At 43.1% G+C, this 21,155-nt stretch overlaps 1 protein-coding gene across 7 annotated transcripts in view; it reads left to right on the top strand.

The window, feature by feature from the left end:
- KIAA0232 overlaps window positions 1-21,155 on the top strand; it is a 73,744-nt gene that overhangs the window by 39,449 nt on the left and 13,140 nt on the right. For all 7 annotated transcript variants that reach the window (XM_084797439.1, XM_084797442.1, XM_084797443.1 and 4 more), the window contains exons 3-6: window positions 3,625-3,759; window positions 14,860-14,926; window positions 15,747-15,828; window positions 17,852-21,143. In XM_084797439.1, coding sequence (XP_084653565.1) covers window positions 3,625-3,759; window positions 14,860-14,926; window positions 15,747-15,828; window positions 17,852-21,143 — 3,576 coding nt within the window. The remainder of the gene's footprint in view (window positions 1-3,624; window positions 3,760-14,859; window positions 14,927-15,746; window positions 15,829-17,851; window positions 21,144-21,155) is intronic.

Consider the following 21,155-nt stretch of genomic DNA (forward strand, 5'->3'; position numbering starts at 1 on the left):
GGTGGGTTCCAGGAGTCTAACTCAGCCTGTCAGGGTTAGCAGCAGCCTCCTTTACCTGATGAGCCATCTGTCTCACCATATAGTCCAAGCTGGCCTGAAGCTCACGAATCTCCTGCTGCAGCTTCCTAAGTGCTGAGATTGCTGATTATGTGCCCTGATACCTGGCTTTTAAGGTGATATACTTTATGTATGTCTTGCCAGGTTTGTATCTTTCTGGAAAGGGGGAAAAATCACTTCTACAACTGAATATTTGTGGTTGGTTTTGATTTGTTTTCTTGCAGTAATCTTAAACTCCTGGGTTCAGGTCATCCTCCCACCTCAGCCTTCGCATATCCGGTATCTGGAACCACCGGCCTTCATAATTGTGCCTGGCTTGGCTTTTTCTTTTTCTTTGTTTTTTTTTTTTTTTTTAAGATTTATTATTTATTATTATGTATACAGAGCTCTGCCTGCATGTACATGTGCAGGCCAAAGGAGGGTATCAGATCACATTATAGATGGTTGTGAGCCACCATGTGGTTGCTGGGAATTGAACTCATGACCTCTGGAAGTACAGTCAGTGCTCTTAACCACCGAGCCGTCTCTCCAGCCTCCAGGTTTTTGTTTTTCATGGATAGGAAATGCTTACTTTGCAGTTTCGTCCGTCAAATGTTTTCTCCCTCCCAAGGAATATGTCATCCTTTAGCATAGGGATTGAGTCCTGGGCCTCTGTGCTATGGCCCCAGCCTGCAAAGCACACTCTTATTAGTACACACAGTCACTCCTGAGTTAGATTTAGATTTAAGTTTTCATCAGTAAACATTTTAGAAATATCTCTTTTTTTCTTAAATTATCTATTCTTTTAACCTTCAAATATTTTTAGTCAAACTCTGTACAGAGCATGTTTGCTGTGCCTTGTGTTAGTATACTGTTTCTTCTACACAATTTGCCTCCTCACCTGGCTAGACGTCTAGTCAGTGTTTAATGGTGTGCATTGATGACCATTCCTCCTTGGAAACCTTTGTTTATCTCCCAGACCAAGAAGAGAACATGCCTCTTTAGCGTTTCCGTAATGATTGCCGTCTCAGAATGGCTCACTTCTTCCTTCTACACTGCACCTCTCCAGCAGGGGAAATTATGTTGCATTCAGTGTTGCAGGTTAACGCCGAGGGGAGGCCTGCTGGTAAGAGGATGGCTCTTTCTCCACATACAAAGGCCTGCCAGACAGGACACCTAAGGCTGGGCAGGTACCAGATGAGGCTCAGGCCTCTTCTTATTTCTGTCCACTTAGAAGGTTTGAATGTAAAGCTTATGAACATAAGACAGTATAAATGATACAAGTCTTGTTCTGTTCCTTGGGAACATATTTCTAACATTTTTCTTAGGTGTGTGTGTGTGTGTGTGTGTGTGTGTAGGTGTGAGATTGAGTGACTAAAATAACATCACACTGTACTAAACTACTATTACCATAACTTTCCATGTCAGTTCACTCCAAATCCCTTTAGTAGCTGTCCTGTCCCACTGTCTGAATGAATCATGACTTATTTAGTATGCTCTCCTATTTGACATTTAGGTTGTCTCTCCTTGTTTGCCGTTATTGACAATGATACAGTCAACATAGCTTTGCTGATTTTTTTTACATTAGTGATTATTTCCTTAGGAATTCCTAGAAGTAGACTTAGTGGATCAAGTACATGCTAAAGATGTTTGACACATGCTGTCAAGTTGTGCTTCAGAAAGACCGCATGTCCCTGTGAGTTTGCAGTTGTTTATACTGCTGAGTGCTTGTCACCTTTGCTGAGCTGCAATAGATGTCAGGATCTGGGTGCTCAGTAAGAGGAAAGCTAATCTTAGTCCAGGCAGAACTAAACTCCACCCATTTCCAGTAATTTGCAAGTGACCCTCTTGCATGCACACACACACACACACACACACACACACACTCTCTCTCTCTCTCTCTCTCTCTCTCTCTCTCTCTCTCTCTCTCTCTCTCTCATTTTTTATTGTGTGTGTATGGATGTTTTCCTGCATGTATGTGTTAGTACCACTTGCATGCCTGGTAACCACAGAAGCTAGACAGTATTGGATTGCCTGGAACTGGAGGCACAGACAGTTGTGAGCTGTTATGTGGGTGCTGGGAATCAAACCCAGGTCCTCCAGAAGAACAACCAATGTTCTTAACTCATGAGTCATCTTACCAGCCACACTGGTTTTTGTTTTGTTTTGAAATAGTGTAAGCCATGGGGGCTTAGAGCATTTTCTCTCTGTCTTTCTTGGAGAAGATTTGAGTCAACACTGTTAAAACTCTGGCCTGCGTTCTTGTTATAGAAGACACTCTGACTCCAGAAGATATCATAGATAGGATGTACTGGGTCTCAGATGTAGTCCAGACAAACACAGTTGATTAATGAAAACAGTGATCATTCTCATGTGGCCAACAGCATTGTTTCATTGGAAAATGGAAATAACATCATTCACCCCAAAAATGAGATCTAAAAACGTGGCCAGCAAGTGACTATTATAGGTTCTGAGTGTGAGAGGCACAAAAGGGTGGTCTGCTCCCACTCGATTAGCACCATAAGAGTCATTTTTATGTTTTGGACCAAGGTGAAAACTGGGTTGGCAGTTGATGGTTTGCATTTTGATCTTAAAAAGATGGTTTGAATTTATAGTTGTGGTTCTTTTTCTTCTGCGTCTCATTTCCTTCATCTGCTGTTGTCTGTTTCTTGAGATTAGTGTGCTTCTGAAGAGTAACTTCAGCCAGTCAGTCACTTACTTTCTGCCCTGTCTAGTCTTCTTTTTTTTTTTCCACATCTTGTCTTTTTACTGTTTTAATCACTTTATCAAATGAAAGACCTTGCAACCAAAACAGACTAGCAAAGTGATAGCAAATAATTTCACAAATTTCCACTTTAAGAAAAGAGCTAAGTAAACTTACATTGGGATGTTGTATAGCCAAAGAATTTGTATCATGAATAACTTGGATACAAAATTATGCAAGTACTACTATGAATTCATAGGGATATCCTTTTAAGGCACATGGAAAACAAACTGAAGCACACTCAGTTTTTCTTGTTTATGCTGAGTGGCAGTGGCATGGCTGCTGTCCCCTTCTGCCTTCTTACTTTTGAAATTGTCTTTAGATTTTTATGCTGGCATTTATAAGCCAGGGAGAATTAAAAAAAACAAACAAACCAGAAACAAAAACAAAAACAAAAAAAACCTGGCATTTCCTATAAAAATGCTTTACATCTGTTGGGTGATTTTTGATGGTAAGGTAGAGACATAGGAATTTGGCCATTTAACTGTTAAGCTGTAAAACATTACCATGACCTGAATATTCAGTTACTGAAAAGTATAAATTACAGAATTTAATGTATAGCATAGAATTTATATTGGGTTTTAGCTACATTTTTGTTTATGCACAAGCATGAGTTGACTTGTTTGCCATTGGACATTTCTTACCACTGCAAAGAGTAAAGTTATTGAGGTGATGAGTAATCTAAACAGATTCCCAGTGAGTACTGGGTTCTAAGACTCATCTTGTGAGTATTTAGTAGAAAGTGTATGTGTAAGCAGTTGTTTGTAGGGCTTCTTAAACTGGTTCTCCAGTCTTACATCTAACCTGGTGCAATCTCTTTTCAGGAGAATGACATCTTGGGCTGGGAGAAAGGAGCTTATAAGAAATGGGGAAGGAGTAAGAAGAAGTGTTCCGATCTAACGCTGGAGGAGATGAAAAAGCAGGCTGCTGTCCAATGCCTGCGCTCTGCTTCTGATGAAGTAAGTTTATATTTTATAATGCTTTAAGGGGAGTGAAGTACTCTTAGAAGTTTATATATACAATTACTTTTCAAAAATAACCTTGAAAAAAAATAACCTTGAAATAAACTGCTTATCTCACCATTGAGAGGCAAACATCTTTACTTTATAACCTTGAAATTTTATTTTTTTTTTTTGGTTTGGTTTGGTTTGGTTTTTCAAGACAGGGTTTCTCTGTGTAGCCCTGGCTGTCCTGGATTCCCTTTGTAGACCAGGCTGTCCTTGAACTCAAAAGGATGCACCTGCCTCTGCCTTCTGAGCGCTGGGATTAAAGGCGTGCACCACCATGCCTGGCTTTTGTTTTGTTTTTGAGACAGGGTTCCACTATGGATCCTTGGCTGGCCTGGAACTCAATATGTAGTCCAGGCTGACCTCAGCTCACAGACATCCACTTGTCCCTGCTTTCTGAGTGCTAGAATTAAAGGCATGCCTGCCATGCATGGCCTTACATTTTTGTTTTATAAAATATAATTTTGGGCCAGGCGTGGTGGCGCACGCCTTTAATCCCAGCACTCGGGAGGCAGAGGCAGGCGGATCGCTGTGAGTTTGAGGCCAGCCTAGTCTACAAAGCGAGTCCAGGACAGCCAAGGCTACATAGAGAAACCCTGTCTCAAAAAACCAAAAATAAAATATAATTTTGGGTTGGGTGGTGGTGGCATACACCTTTAATCCCAGCACTCAGGAGGCAGAGGTAGGTGGTTCTCTGAGTTCAAGGCCAGAGTGAGTTCCAGAACAGCTAGGGCTAAACAGAGAAACCTTGTCTTGAAAAACAAAACAAAACAAAACAAAAAACCAAAACCAAACCAAAAAATATATAAATATTTTTGTATGTAGCACTCTATAATTAGTAAATAAACACTATTTTTTAATCATTAATTTTCATTTCACATGCATGATGTTTTGCCTGTATATATGTCAGTATGCGGGTGTCAGGTCTCCTAGAACTGGAGTTACAGACAGGTGTGAGCTGCCACGCGGGTGCTGGCAGCTGATCCCAGGTCCTCTGGAAGAACAGTCAGTGCTCTCAACCACTGAACCATCTCCAGCCCCATACCATTGTTTTAAACTCAGGTCCTTGAGTGTACTGGGTGATGGCTCTGCTTCTGAACTATATACCCAGCCCTGTGTCTTTAAAAAAGAAAAAAAATTCATTCTGTTGTTATTTTTAAATTGCATTTCATCAAATAATATTCCAACAGCATTATAACAGTGGTCACTGCTAGATAGTTGATTTTCGCCGTGCCGTCTGGAACTCTGTGTGTAGTGCCTTCTGTTGTACATGTTCTTATTTTGGATATATTCCTAGAAGTGGGATAGAACTTCTTATGCCCTGAATAACATATTTGTATATAATTCCAATTTTTTTCTTTTCATTCTTTTTTTTAAGAAAATGAGCTTAGTTTTTTTTAAGCTCTTTATATAAAATATATTTTGCTAAATTTGCTCTAAAATGTGATAGTCTGTTTAAACAGACTATCAATTCTTCTTTTGTGACCACTCTTAAGATGAAATCTCTGAAATATAACTACTTGAAATGGTTTTGTAATGAGATGGAACAGTATCATTATACCGGAAGGTTGAATTGAGAGGGTTCTAACCTCCATACTTTCTTCCTGAACCGAGGTGTCCTGTGTGCCTGATGCTGTGAGAGGCAGCTGCTCCTCTGATGTCCTCTTGAGTTCACTCGTTTTGCTGCATCTGTTGTTGCACTTGCCTTTTAATACTTACTTGCTCCTTGTTAGTCCTTGCCCAGTCTATCCTGTCCTCTCACGCCCACCTCCCCTGTGTTCTCAGCCAGCTCACAATTGTCTGTAAAAACCTGCATTCCTGCCTGGGTATCCTCCACACTGTGCATCACTCTATGTTACAACCTCTAACCTTAGATTTTGATTGTTAATTTGACTGTCCTCTTGGAGGCAAGGGTTGTGTCTCTCCTCTCCTTCACGCCCTTCCCCTCCCTTTCTTTCTCCCTCCTTCCCTCCCTTCTTTTTTCTCATAGCAGGTTGCATTCCTGAATACAGATGCTACTGAATTTCTCTAGAACTAAATTGAATACTTATTAAGAACCCCTCCTGTTATGGGAATTCTCTTCCCAGCTCTTTTTCTCTCCTCCTCCCTTTGGACTTTTTGCATTCTAAATTGCCTGAGGCTGCTGCTTATACACCACATCCTCTGGGGACAGGAATTCAAAAGCTGCAGCTTCTGTGGGTAATGCTAGTCACTTTTTGCCTGTAGTCAGGACTCTGGCAGAGGTAACTTCCTGGAGGAAGTGTTTGTTTTGGGTATTGCAGTCTATCATGGTGGCACAGGCATGGTGTGGAGCAGATCCTCTGGGGCCTGGAGAACGTGATGCCTGCTTTGTTAGCTTTTGGAGGACCAGGAGACAGAAGCTTGGCCAGGCTTCTGCTTTCAAAGGCCTGCTTCTAAGCACCATGTTCCAAAGGCTCCATTAACTTTGTAAAACAGTGCTTTTAGCCAGGGGGACGTCCTCACACACATGAGCCCCTGAGGCACTTTCCAGATTCACACCATAATATATGGCTCTCTGTTATAGGCAGCATTGCATTACTCAATGCAAGAACATCCTCCATCTAGTTAAAAAAAAAATAGAATTTATATAGGGGTAAGATATAGGAATATCTCTCTGAAGCTGTGGGCTGGAAGAATAAAGCCCCAAGAGGGCCCTTTAGTAAGAACTGTGAACAACAGATAAAGTCATTGTACCGAGTGACCTGTCTCCCACTGCCTTTCTCTCCACTTGGGGGCCATTCCTTTTCTTGTGAATCCCATCTCTCTGTGTTAGCACACATGTGGTGAAGATGGCCATTCGAGCCCAGCTCAGCATGACTTCTGGAGTATCTAGTGCTGGTCACAAGCAGAATCCGATAGGCTGTGCGTGTGTCCACCCCTACTCTGATGAACTGTGATGGGCAGACAGCCGAGAAAAGTGGTGTGATTAGAACGTCTCAGAAGTGATTGATAAGGTGACATGGAGCTTCTAAAGGAACTGTTGAGCATGTCAAAATGTGAAGTACCTGTGTGGATACTTTTTTCACATTATAAGAAGTGAGACAACAGCCAGGAAGTCCAGGAGCTGAGGCAACTCATAGCTGTAGTGTTGTCCCAGCCAGCCCTGCCTGGGAGCCTAGCCTTGTCCTTCTGGGTGCACAGATGGAACTGATACATGGATAGTCTTTCTAAGAGTCTTTGGCTTTCTTCTGAGAAGCTCTGAAGTATTGGAGGTTTTGGAGAAGAGGATGATGTGGCCTGACTTAAACAATTATAGCTTACGGCTGCTGCCTAGATGGTGAAGAGGCTGGCTAGCTGGGCAAAGAACAGACTAGGTGAAATCAGGGAAGAACCTGAGTAGAGGCGGGAGATCGTGGGTTGGAGAGTATCCTGCACTACAGTGTGACTGTCTGAGAAAGCAAGGCAAAGCAGCAGCTCTTGCAGTGGCCCTGTGACAGATGCACCAGTTGGACTCTATTGAAGGCACAGCTGCCCAGATTGGATGAGGGCAGGGAAAACGCAAACAAGGAAGAAGACAGTCCAGGAAGGAAGACAAAGGTCTGTGGTCTGAGCACCTTCAGGAGTGTCTGGGGAAAGGAACCATAGGAAGACACCCATCTGAGTGGGTGGGGGTGCAGAACTAGTAGAGTGTAGGAGCCTCCCCAGAGCCCGGGGTGCAGGTGACTCATGTCCAGGTTTGATTGGCTGAGTGGCTTATGGGCTTCAGCCCTAGAGTGGCTCTCTCCAGAAAAGGTGGGAAGCTGAGGTTTCTGCAGAAATTCCTGGTCTTTCAGATGTTGAAAAGTGAGGACCTAAGAAAAGAAGCAAGTGGGAGAAGCCGTTCTAAAACCATGCAAGGTTTGTAAACAAAATCATAAAAACAGGCCTGTGTAGGGTGACAGTGTGGGGAGCAGGAGGAGGGGCAGTTACTTGGCACTCTCAGAGCTTGAGCCTCTTGTCCTCTTCTCCCTTTCCTATGCATTACTTAGGATTACTTTGCATGTTCTTCAATCCCATATAAATGGCACCATACTGTATTTGTATTGCAACTTCGTTTTAAACATTTAAAGTTTTGGTTTTAGTCATTCTGTTTTTTTCATTCTTAAATAGTTATTAGTAATTGTCAGCTTTGGGATATTTATTCTTTTACTAATGTGTCTTTCAACATTTCCTGTCATTGTATATCCTGTATATTCTGTGTGTGTGTGTGTGTGTGTGTGTGTGTGTGTGTGTGTGTGTGTGTGTTGTTGAGATAGTACCTCACTATGTTTCTAGCTCACCTGTTTCTGCCTTTCAAGTGCTGGGATTAAAGGTGTATGTCACCCCACCAATAGGCTCTTGTATATTCTTTGCAGTACCTTTTCCAGGCTACATGCTGAGGCACTGAGTCACTAAAGTAAGCTCTTAGGCTCCGGTATTTAGCAGAAAAGCTGTGGACTTGGCCAGGAGGAAACATAAGCTTTCTCTGTGCAATGATTTGTTTGTTTGTTTGTTTGTTTTGTTTTTTGTTTTTTGAGACAGGGTCTCTCTGTGTAGCCTTGGCCGTCCTGGACTCACTGTGTAGACCAGGCTGGCCTCGAACTCACAGCGATCCGCCCACCTCTGCCTCCCGAGTGCTGGGATTAAAGGCGTGCGCCACCACGCCCAGCCTGTGCAGTGATTTTTATACACATTAGTAACCTTCCCTAGTCACCCTGCATAGATGAAAATGTCTGCTCCAGCCAGGTAGCTATCTATCTATCTATCTATCTATCTATCATCTATTGAAAGAATCTCATTGTATAGACCAGGCTGCCCTCAAACTGGGCATTCTCCTATGTCATCCTCCTGGAGGCTGGTATTTCAAACATGTGTCACCATCCTTGGCAAATGGTGTTATTTTATCACCACTTATAACATATGATGGTAACCTCTTTTTTGAGGGGGTGTTAAAGGCTGTGCTGGACTGGAAAACTAGGACACACATGTTACTAGGCAGGTACTCTACCACTGAGTTGTGTGCTGCCCCAGATTGAACCTCTCCTCATCATATGTCTCTCTGCACCACCCTAACAGTATGCAGTCTATGCCCTAGACCTCTGTCCTCCCTGCATATGCCACGTGTTCATTCAGCAGATGATGTAAGAGCTGGAGGCACTCTGGGGGTCCTCTTGTGTTCAAAGATGGGAACTGTCATCCTAAGAGCAAAGAGCCTTTTGGTTTGGGTATTTTTAAAATCTTGTACTAAGACAGGCACGGTGGTGCATGCCTATAATCCCAGTGCTTGGGAGGCAGAGACAGGCAGATCTCTGAATTCGAGGCTAACCTGATCTACAAAGCAAGTTCAGGACAGCCAAGGCTACACAGAGAAACTCTGTCTTGAAAAACCAAAATAAAATAAAATAAAATAAAATTCTTGTACTGCTTCTTGGCCCTGCTCTGTGCACAGTCTTCTCAGTCAGTTGTCTTGTGCTTATTAGCTTAGCACTCACATTAAAGTATGAAGCTGATCCTTGGCTCTCTAGTGAACTGTCCCTGGTAGCCATCCTTTGCATACCTTACTTGAGTTTCTTTCCATTCTCCTCCCAGCTCTCCTGTAGAAATTACAGATTCTAATCCATGAAAACTAAAAGAGAACACTGTGCAATGTAGGGCTGAATTGACTGTATTTGATTCCACTCTGTATGTTAGCAGAATTCTCTGGGAAGTTCTGTTGGTCTTTCTTGTGTTTTCCTGTAGCTGCAATGGGGTAGCAAAAATTCACTGTTGCTTTAGCAGGCATAGTCTGTGGAGCCTGGAGTTGGCATTCTGAAAGCACATGCGCCCTGTTACTAATGTTTTTTCACCTGGGGGCCCCATACTAAGGAGCGAGTGCTTGACAACGTGATTCACTGTAGTACTGGAGTGAGGGGCTGCCCTCTGACACTGATGTTCTGGAGAGAATGAAGACAGTCTGGGCTGTGAGGTATTGGGTTCCACTGAGAAAAAGCAGGAGACCCCCCTGCCCCGTGTTGGTACTTATCTGCCAGACACTGGCACACAGGAGGGTGATCCAGCAGCAGAAAAACAGTAAACAAGAGACAAGGCACTCTCTTACATTCTAAGCATGACAGTAAATATGAAACATAGTGGAAGGCTTGGTGTATGCAGCTATGGCAGTAGGAAGAACAGAGGAACAAAGAGGTGAGGGGCCACCCAGTATCGGAAGTCCAATAATCAGCTACTGCAAGTGGGGTTTTTTGGTTTTTTAAAAAGATATATTTATTTATTATTATGTATACAGTGTTCTGCCTGCATGTACACCTGCGGGCCAGAAGAGGCCATCAGATCACCTGTGAGCCACCATGTGGTTGCTGGGAATTGAACTCAGGACCTTGGAAGAGCAGACCGTGCTCTTAACCTCTGAGCCATCTCTCCAGGCCCCTGCAAGTGATTTTTTTTCAGATACAGAAAATGAGGCTGGGATAGGTAAGTGGCTTACATGAGGTTACATAGTTTAACATAGCTCTAGACCAAGATCTCTCTGAGTTAGTTCACTGTGCCATGTTCAAATGGAAGTTAAAACTGTGCTTTCAGGGCTGGAGAGATGGCTCAGAGGTTAAGCATACCTCTTGCAGAGGTCCTGAGTTCAGTTCCCAGCAAGCACATGGTGGCTCATGACCATCGTTCTGGTCTGCTGGCTCACATGCAGTACAGAATACTGTATAAATAATAAATAAATACTTACATACATACATAAAATCTTTTTTAAAAAATTCTAGATGCAGTTATTAAGTCTTTGGGTATGGAGAAGGCAGGCGATGAGGAGACCAGGCCAGTAACTTCTTCTTGACTTATACAGCTTCAAACTGAGAAGCCCAGGAAGCAATGGAGAGAGTGGGTAATGTCTGAGAATGCTGTGGGATTAGAAGCAAGGGGCAAAGCCAAGTGTGGTGGTGCACACCTTTAATCCCACCACTTGGGAGGCAGAGGTAGGCAGATCGATGTGAGTTCGAGGCCAGCCTGGTCTACAAAGTGGGTCTAGTACAGTCAAAGCTACACAGAGGAACCCTGTCTCAAAAACAAACAAACAAACAACCCAACCCCCCCCACACACACACACACAGAAGCAAGGGGCAAAGCAAGCCTCCTAAAGCAACAAAACAGGAGCTGTAAGCTGTGAGCAGAATCAGTTTGCATCATTGAGTAACAGATCTAACCTTGTCCTGCAGCTACCAGCGGAGGAGGGGCCCAGATCAGGCCAAGGAGGCTGTGGAGAGCAGCCCACAGGATACTTTGTCTGCTAGCAGCAGCCTTGGTGTTGAACAGGCTGACACTGACAGTGTCCCAGCTCAGCGTCTCAAGTCTGGCTCCAAATTCAGGTTATCAGACACTGAAGGCAGTTTTGAAGGAGTAAGCATACACAATTTAGAAATGACACTGATACTTAAGTAACGTGGGTAATAATGGGCTCTTGACAGGTGTGTCACCTGTGTACTTAACTAGGTAAGCTTTGCAAGAGAACTGGCGGTATTCTTGGGTTTAGAGAGCTAGAGCAATAAGCATATCCTTTGATTCGTGTGTGTGTGTGTGCGTGCACGTGCAGCAGGGCAGAAATTCAGAGCCAGGCGTGGAGACCCCAATCCCAAATCCACCCCACTTAACTCTGTTCCTGAGAAGTAAGAGATACTGCCATGTGAATTCCAGGAGGACAGGTTCTTCCCCATGTGACCTGCCTGCCATATGGGCTGCCTGTATCACTTGTTTACTGGGTGAGAGTTCATGATTGTCCAGTGAGCGTCCAGCCATGCTTCCAGGGGCTGCCTTCTAAGTAGCTCCTGAAACATGCACGTCCTGCACATGGCTCTCCCCTGTGCACTTGAGAGTGTTCTTGCTCTGCAGAGTACTTCTCACATGCTCGGACATTTGGTAGGTGAGTACAGTCACAGTGAGCAGAGCCAAGCAGAGTGCCATTGCAGAGCCGTAGCATCTTCTCTGCACAGGTGCTCCTGCAGGGTTTCTAGAACACAGGTACACACTAACCTTAGTCCCTTCTTAAGATGCTTTTAGCTATGCAAGCTATGCATTTTTCAGCACTCCTATGGATATGATAGGCTACTAAAATATAATTATTAAAAAATTTAATAGTATGTATCAGGCAAAAATGGAAATGAATTTCTTATTAACAACTTTATTTATTTATTTATTTTGGTTTTTCGAGTCAGAGTTTCTCTGTGTAGCCTTGGCTGTCCTGGAACTCGCTCTGTAGACCAGGCTGGCCTTGAACTCACAAAGATCTACTTACCTCTGCCTTCCAAGTGCTGGGATTAAAGGCATGCACCTTAGTAACAGTTTTAAATAAACTCTTTAGGATTCTTGCCAGCATATGATAGTATGATGGCAGCTTTGGAGTTTCATTTTGCTATTAGGATACCATGGTGACATAACGATTATTAAAAAATAATAACTAGAGTTGGTTCAATCCCTAGTACTATTTTTTCTTTTTAATATATATTTTATTAATTTGTTCATATTACATCTCAATTTTTATGCCATCCCTTGTATCCTCATTCCTCCCTCCCTCCCTCCCGCTTTCACCCTACTCCCCTCCCCTATGACTGTAACTGAGGGGGACCTCCTCCCCCTGTATATGCTCATAGGGTATCAAGTCTCTTCTTGGTAGCCTGCTATCCTTCCTCTGAGTGCCACTAGGCCTCCCCCACCAGGAGATGTGGTCAAATATGGGGCACTAGAGTTCATGTGAAAAGTCAGTCCCTACTCTCCACTCAACTGTGGAGAATGTTCTGTCCATTGGCTAGATCTAGGTAGGGGTTTGAAGTTTACTGCAGGTATTGTCTTTGGCTGGTGCCATAGTTTGAGCAGGACTCCTGGTCCCAGATCCACCCGTCATACATAATCCCTAGTACTATTAAAAAATAAAACCGTGTGTTTGTGTGTGTGTGTGTGTGTGTGTGTGTGTGTGTGTGCATGCGTGTTTGTGTATGCACACATGTAGGACAGCTAAGGAAAGAAAACAGAAACCTGGTCAGTAAAGGTTGATTTACATATAGGAAGGAGAAAGGCACTGTTTCTTATGCAGCATGTATTTGAAAACCTAGAGTTTTTGTTTGGTTGTTGTTGTTGTTTTTTTGGTTTTTTTTTTTTTATATAAAAGCATAACATATAATAGACATACACTCTATGAATGAATGATATATCCTATATTGCTTGTATGTATATTACTTTCATGTGTAACTAGTTGTATGTTTATGTAGGTTATATTAACTATAAAATGGCATGAATACCCTGCTCACAGGTTGTCATAACCTTTGTGCAGTTGTGGGTTATGGTAGCCTGTTTTAGAGACTGTAAGAAGTTGGTAAGCAGTCCCCAGAGGTCCCATGTTCTGGAGATAGCCCCAGGTTTGCAGCAGTGACACAGGCTTGTTGTACGAGACAGTGTGCAGCGTGTCAGCTGACACCCGTGTTAGTTTCAGGATCCAGGAGAAATTGACTATAATTTCCGGCCTCCTCACACCTTGACCATTATGGTAAGCAGACCTCAGTGATGGGATTGTGCAGTCTACCACCATAGACCGATTTGTCTGCCTGCTGTCAGAACTGTAAGAGGCAGCTGTCCTCTGACCTGTTTTCTTCTTTCCCTCTTAGAGACTGGGACATTTTATAGATAGAAAGTAACTGTGGATATTTACAATTTACCTTCCTAATTGTAATCTGTTTCTTGTAGCTAGAACTCTGTAAGGGGGCACTTTTTTTCTTTTCTTTTCTTTTCTTTTCTTTCTTTCTTTCTTTCTTTAATGATATCTGCCATACTTTGCTGAGTCATTTTGAGTTCAGTGAATCGGTAGAGTTTATTTTTAGCTCCTGGAGGCATAGAGCAGAGCGGAGGCACAAGGACTTGCGTGGCTGTTGTCTGTGCATCTGGCCAGCTGTTTCCTTTCAAAGAGATAAGACATAGCTTGTCACTGAGTAATCCAAAATTTCTAAGAAACACTGTCACTCTTCTGTCCATTGTACAAGATATTTTTCTCTTTCTTGCAAAAAAAAACCTGAGAGTTTGGAATGAGTGGAAGATTACGAGTGTGTGCCTGTTTCCAGTGCACGTTTTCTTTGAAGGTTGACTCATCTTACCCTCAGTTCCAGGCCCCTCTCTGTATGCACATGCCTGTGGAACTTGTGGGAGCCTATTCTCCTTGCATCATGTCGGTCCTAGGTCTTGAACTCAGCTTGTCAGGCTTGCTGGCAAGTGCCTAAATTTACCACCAGCCGAACCACCACACCAGCCCTCTTGCATTTCTTTATAGCACTTTACCGGTGTCTGTCTCTTTAAATAATCTAGAGCTCCCATGTGTTTTCAGCATTGAGCTGTGTTCTGTGAGAGTTCACTTTAAAAAATAAAAGGGGAGAAGACAAAGAAGGGAAAGAGGAGGAGGAATATCTACTTTGTTTCCTTTAGATTATAATCTCCTGGAGGACTAAGGAGATTTTGTAACCTTTGTGTTGAGTTTGTATAAAACCATGATTACAAAGCCTCTTGATGCTGTTTTTGTGGGGGACTGACTTTTGTCCAATAATGGACACTTAGATCCTTGATCTGCCTTTACTGAACAAGAGAGAAGCTGTTCTGGGAGGTGCATTCACATCGTCAATTCTCCTCTTCCTCCTCCTCCTCCTTCTTCTTTCTTCCTTTTTCCTTCTTTCTTTCTCCCCCCCCCCCCCCCCCCCGAGATAGGTTTCTCTGTGTAGCCTTGGCTGTTCTGGACTCACTTTGTAGACCAGGCTGGCCTTGAACTCACAGCGATCCACCTGCTTCTGCCTCCTGAGTGCTGGGATTAAAGGCACGCACCACCACGCCTGGCTCCTCACATTGTCACTTTTTATCAATAAGTCCCACTTAAATGTCCTGCATTAGTAAGATGCTTACACTAGGTTAGCTCTTTTCAACTCTGGGATTCATTTAAGAATTGATAGTGAATTCCCTTTTGGAACATGGAAGACTTGTTGTCCTTGGTAGTAACATAAAATGCCTGTCTTCTCTGCAACTGGTGGTAAGCTGACTCTCTGTCTCACACAGAGCTCTGGAATTGAGACTTTAGTGGAGGAGCTCTGCTGCAAACTGAAGGACCTACAGAGTGAGCAAGGTGAGCGCTGGGGCAGCCACCACAGCCCTGCAGGGTCTAGCAGTCTTCGTCACCCTCAGTTCTGCAAGAGCCTTCGGTGGGGTCCTTAAGGAGGGCTGTAATACGGGTACTCTCTCAGACACAAAGAAGCTCTGTCTTCACTTGAGTATTTTGAGTAGGCCAGCTCGCCAGCCTCATTTGGTCATTTGGGTTCCAGGAAGTGGTTACATACTTAGGAACCTTGTTCCTGACCTTGTCGAGGTCATTGTGTAGCATATACCCTTGAAGGCTCTGTTAAGGGCACAGCTTGTTTTTAATTTAAGGCAATGCCCTGGCCAAGCTCAGTGAATAGCCTTTGTTTCTGTTGGCACTGAAGCACAGAACGTGCTTGCCTACATATTAAGTCACAGATCTAACTGTAATGAGGAGCTTTCTTTAGAGATCGGTATTAATCAAATGAGTCAATACAAAGTCCATGAGTCAGAATTTTGTGAGAAAATATTTCTGGAATCTGAACAGATGTTCACTCCTTCTGGTCTAATTAATAAGTACACGGGAATGTCAGGCTCTCAGTTAAGAGCCTCCACATGGCTCTGGTGATGAGGTACAGGACTGTCACTCAGCCTGCAGCCGGGTGCTTAGGTGAGTTAACCAAAGAGTGCCTTCTGCACACTCAGTCAGTCACTGTTTGTTAAAGAGACACACACTGGCATGGAGTTCTCTCTGTAAGCAACAAAAGCCTGAATCATATCTGATTAAAATTACTTGAGAAATGTTTTAAAGTGTAGTGTTTATTAACTGGATATGTAATAACTTTTTCTGAATTTTTGTTTTATAACAGAAGAGAAGATTCACAAAAAGTTAGAGGGGTCTCCCTCTCCAGAGGCAGAATTGTCCCCTACAGCAAAGGATCAAGTGGAAATGTATGTAAGACTGTGTTCAGTATGAAGTATGCGTTGTTAAAACCAGACTCGTTACTGCTGCATGTCTTCCCTGTCTGTCATCTGTATGGATTCTTAATTTAGAAAGCACAGTGAGCACTCAGGTGCTCGTACTGAGGGTACAGAAGTGAATATGATGGTTGAGTTTTATAATGTGTATGTACTCAGTATTTATGAAGAAAAGGGAACAGAGATGGCTGCTGTTTACTGAAGCCACTTGTGGCAGCACATATGAAACTACCATAAAGTCTTTGAGACAGCTATAAGAAAGCATGATCATCCCTGTGCATAGACAAGAAAACTGGGTTTCCATTATCTCCCACACAGGACCTAACCAGATGTGTTTTCTGTATCTTTAGCTCATCTATTGTAAGTGATTAATATTAAAATAATCTGTATTTTAATATCAATAATATTATTAATATTAATAAATAAGAAGGCTTCTTTGCCATACATTTTATTTTAATCTTTTCAATCTCTAATGAGGAAAAAAATTACATTCATTTGGTTGTGTTATAAGTGTAACATTTTCAGTAGAGATCAGGAACAGTATTTAAAAAGTACAAAACAGTACATTAATCAGTTTAATATCAATTACATGTTGAAGTGATAATATAATTTAATAAGTTATTAGAATTAACTTTACCAGTTTCTACTTAGAAAATTATTTTGAAAAATATATATGGCATTCGAGAGATGATATAGCAGTTAAGAGTACTTGCTGCTCTTCCAGAGGACCTGAGTTCAGTTCCCAGCACCCATGTCAAGTGGCTTACAGCTATTTATCACTCTAACTCCAGAGAATCCAATGTTTTCTCCCAGCCTCTTTGGGTAATTCTACACATGTGACATGCTATTACACAGACACACACATACAGCTTATAATAATATGTATCATACAGCTTTAATACAGACACTCCATTCAGCACTTTTGTAAACATGGCCTTTGCCACCTGGTGTGGCCTTAGAATTGTCTCTGGAAGAACAATGCCATCAAGAGCCAGCATAGCTTTAGACACCCTTTGGGGATCTGTTCTGCTCTCAAATCTTCAACAAAAGTTTTTCTCTTTTCCATGGTCTTCTGAGCATGTCCAGGGGTTATAGTCCAATCAAGCTTCCATCCTGGAACACAGCATGTGTGTGTTATCAGCTCTCACAGCTCACAGCGCTCACTAAGCCCAGCTGTGATCGCTGTCTCTGACTGCACCAGCATCCTCATTCATGAGCACTCGAATATGGTGATACCTACCATTCTGAGAGCCTGCTTCAGTGCAAGCTCTATGCTGTGGCTCTGATAACACAGCAGGAGTGAGGACATGGGATAGATGATGTTCTGACTCATTTCTTGTAGTAATCCTTTACATGAGGTGGATGCTCTTCTTACTCCTGCTTTGAGTCACTGAGAGATTGTGTATGGGGCTGAGGGAGCATAACAGGTAAGCAGCAGAGCTAGGTTCACTCCCAGGGGGCGTGGCCACCAAGCTTCTATTCCTGACTCATTTGCTAAGCAGCTTGCAGTACCACTTATTTCCACTACTCACAGCTTCGTGAGGCTAGTTATATGCTCACTATTTTAGAGGGAGGAAATAGACTAAAATATCACATAATGAGCTTCTTGTCACAATCATTGTAAGTGACCAAGATGAGGTTCAAGTCCAGACATTTTTCATTAGCACAGCACATTCTTCCTATTACATCATTTTTGTCGTTTCTTCCTAGTTGAAATTGAAGCGTTGAGGACAGATCCACTGTCTTACTTATTTTCCTAATATTTGCATAGTGCCTCTGACAGTCCAGACAGTGCAAAAGCGTTTGATTTGTAGGATTGACTTGAATGTACATCAGTTTACTGTTTGCTAATTCTGTTAAAATTAATGGTTTCTTCATGGTGTGAGTGCTGACACGAGTAAGCTGCAGTGCTGCCTCTCAGGTTGGCATTGCTGTCTTTGTGTAGATGGTGTCTGTAAAAAGTGGCTTGCTTTTGAGTTCTTCTTCTGTTTTGCAGGTACTATGAAGCATTTCCACCGCTTTCTGAGAAACCAGTTTGCCTGCAAGAGATGATGACCGTGTGGAACAAGTCCAAACCCTGTTCTTACTCTAGCTCCTCTTCATCATCCACAGCGCCACCAGCAAGCACAGAGACATCTTCTCCAAAGGACTGCAACAGCGAGAGTGAAGCCATCAGAGAAAGAAGCAGTGCCGCCTCCATCCCCACGCATGAGAATGCCCAGAGCAGGAGCAGACATGAGAAGGAGAACAAGTTGAGCAATGGCGCCATCGAAGAAAAGCCTGCCTTGTACAAAAAGCAGATCCGACACAAACCTGAAGGGAAGACTCGTCCTCGCTCATGGTCTTCCGGCTCTAGTGAGGCAGGCTCAAGTTCAAGTGGTAATCAGGGAGAATTAAAAGCATCCATGAAATATGTTAAAGTCAGACACAAGGCACGAGAAATTCGAAACAAAAAAGGGCGGAATGGGCAAAGCAGGCTGTCACTGAAGCATTGTGAGAAGGCAGAGAGAGGAGTCCACGCAGGTGGCAGCAGCAGCAGCAGCAGCAGCAGTGGGTCTGTCAGGCAGCTGTGCAAGCGGGGTAAGAGACCAGCAAAGGAGACGGGGAGGAACGACCCAGGGAACACTGCGGGGAAAGACCTGTATGTGGAGAGCAGGAACAACAAAGAGTATAAGGAGGAGCCACTGTGGTACACAGAACCCATTGCTGAATATTTTGTTCCTTTGAGTAGAAAAAGCAAACTAGAGACCACATACCGAAACAGGGAAGATGCAAGTGCTCTGACAGCAGAGGCCGTGGAAGACTTGTCTGACTCTGTGCGCGGTCTGTGTATCAGCAACAGTAGTATCCATAGAACATACCTCGCAGCAGGTACTTTCATCGATGGTCATTTTGTAGAAATGCCTGCAGTTTTAAATGAGGATATTGACCTCACTGGGACCTCATTATGTTCTCTACCAGAGGACAATAAATACCTGGATGATATTCATCTGTCAGAACTAACACACTTCTATGAAGTGGATATTGATCAATCCATGTTGGATCCTGGTGCCTCAGAAACAATGCAAGGAGAAAGTCGGATTTTGAATATGATTCGACAAAAAAGCAAGGAGAATACAGATTTTGAGGCAGAATGTTGCATAGTGTTAGATGGTATGGAGTTGCAAGGGGAACGTGCAATATGGACAGATTCTACCAGCTCTGTGGGTGCTGAGGGCTTCTTCCTGCAAGACCTTGGCAATCTGGCTCAGTTTTGGGAGTGTTGTTCTTCCAGTTCTGGTGATGCTGATGGAGAGAGTTTTGGAGGAGACTCTCCAGTTAGACTCTCTCCTATCTTGGACAGCACGATACTCAGTTCACACGTGCTTGCTGGCAATCAAGAGCCCTTTTCCAATATTAATGAAGGATCTGGTATAAACTCTTGTTTTTCAGTATTTGAAGTGCAATGCAGTAATTCTGTTTTACCATTTTCTTTTGAAACACTCAACTTGGGAAGTGAACATACAGATTCTAGTGCTAATATGCTGGGGAAAACACAGTCTAGATTGCTAATATGGACCAAAAATAGTGCCTTTGAAGAAAACGAACACTGTTCTAATCTTTCAACAAGAACTTGTAGTCCGTGGTCCCATTCAGAAGAAGCACGCTCGGACAACGAGACACTAAACATTCAGTTTGAAGAATCGACACATTTTACTGCAGAAGATATTAATTATGTGGTTCCCAGAGTCTCGTCAGATTATGTAGATGACGAACTTCTAGATTTTTTGCAGGATGAAACTTGCCAGCAAAACAGTAGAACTTTAGGAGAAATTCCTACATTAGTTTTCAAAAAAAGATCTAAGCTAGAATCTGTGTGTGGTATTCAGCTAGAACAAAAGGCAGAAAACAAGAACTTTGAAACTACACAAGCATGTAGTGAAAGCAGTCCACATGGAGATGGCTACAGCTCAGGGGTTATTAAAGACATTTGGACAAAGATGGTAGGTAGGAATTCTGTGGCTGCAGTAGAGACAGAAAGAACTGGGGAAGAGTTGTTTTCCACAGATGTAAATAACTACTGCTGCTGTTTGGACACTGATGCTAAGATTGAAGCCCTTCAAGAGCCTAGCAGGGCTGTACAGAGGTCAGAGTATCATCTCTGGGAGGGACAGAAGGAGAATCTGGAGAAAAGAGCATTTGTCTGTAGTGAGCTGTCCAAGGTGGATGGCGGTGACTACACCACACCCTCAAAGCCTTGGGATGTGGCCCAAGATAAAGAGAACACATTTATTCTTGGAGGAGTTTATGGAGAACTGAAAACATTCAATAGCGATGGGGAGTGGGCAGTTGTACCACCTGGTCACACAAAAGGGAGCTTGTTACAATGTGCAGCCTCTGATGTAGTGACCATAGCTGGTACAGATGTCTTTATGACCCCTGGAAACAGCTTTGCTCCTGGTCACAGGCAGCTATGGAAGCCCTTTGTGTCATTTGAACAGAATGATATGCCGAAGAGTGGGGAGAATGGATTAAACAAGGGATTTTCTTTTATCTTCCATGAAGACTTGCTGGGAGCCTGTAGTAACTTTCAGGTTGAAGATCCTGGGCTTGACTATTCATTCTCTTCCTTTGACATAAGCAATCCACTCTCCCAAGTTCTCCATGTAGAGTGTTCGTTTGAGCCAGAAGGGATTGCATCTTTTAGCCCCAGTTTTAAGCCGAAATCAATCCTCTGCTCTGACTCAGACAGTGAGGTTTTTCACCCCAGAATATGTGGTGTCGACAGGACACAGTACAGGGCTATTCGAATCTCTCCGCGGACTCACTTTCGCCCAATTTCTGCATCTGAACTATCCCCTGGAGGAGGAAGTGAGTCAGAATTTGAATCTGAAAAAGATGAGGCAAATATTCCCATTCCTTCTCAAGTCGATGTATTTGAAGACCCACAAGCAGATCTCAAACCTTTAGAAGAAGATGCAGAGAAAGAAGGCCACTACTATGGGAAGTCAGAGCTGGAGTCTGGGAAGTTCCTGCCCAGGTTAAAAAAATCCGGAATGGAGAAGAGTGCTCAGACATCATTGGATTCCCAGGAGGAGGCAACTGGGATTCTGCCAGGAGGAAAACAAAATCAGTGTTTGGAATGTAACTTTAATGAATCTCTGGAAATAAATTTAGAAAGCTCAGCAGCAAACTTTAAAATAATGACACAATGTGAAGAGGAAATGAATGATTTTTGCAGTTGCAAAGCAGGTTGTCAGTTCCCTGCTTGTGAAGATAACCCAGTGTCTTCAGGACAGCTGGAAGAGGTATGTGTCTGT

Source organism: Acomys minous (assembly GCF_964271855.1).
Source record: "Acomys minous genome assembly, chromosome: 10".
Classification (NCBI taxonomy): Eukaryota; Metazoa; Chordata; class Mammalia; order Rodentia; family Muridae; genus Acomys; species Acomys minous.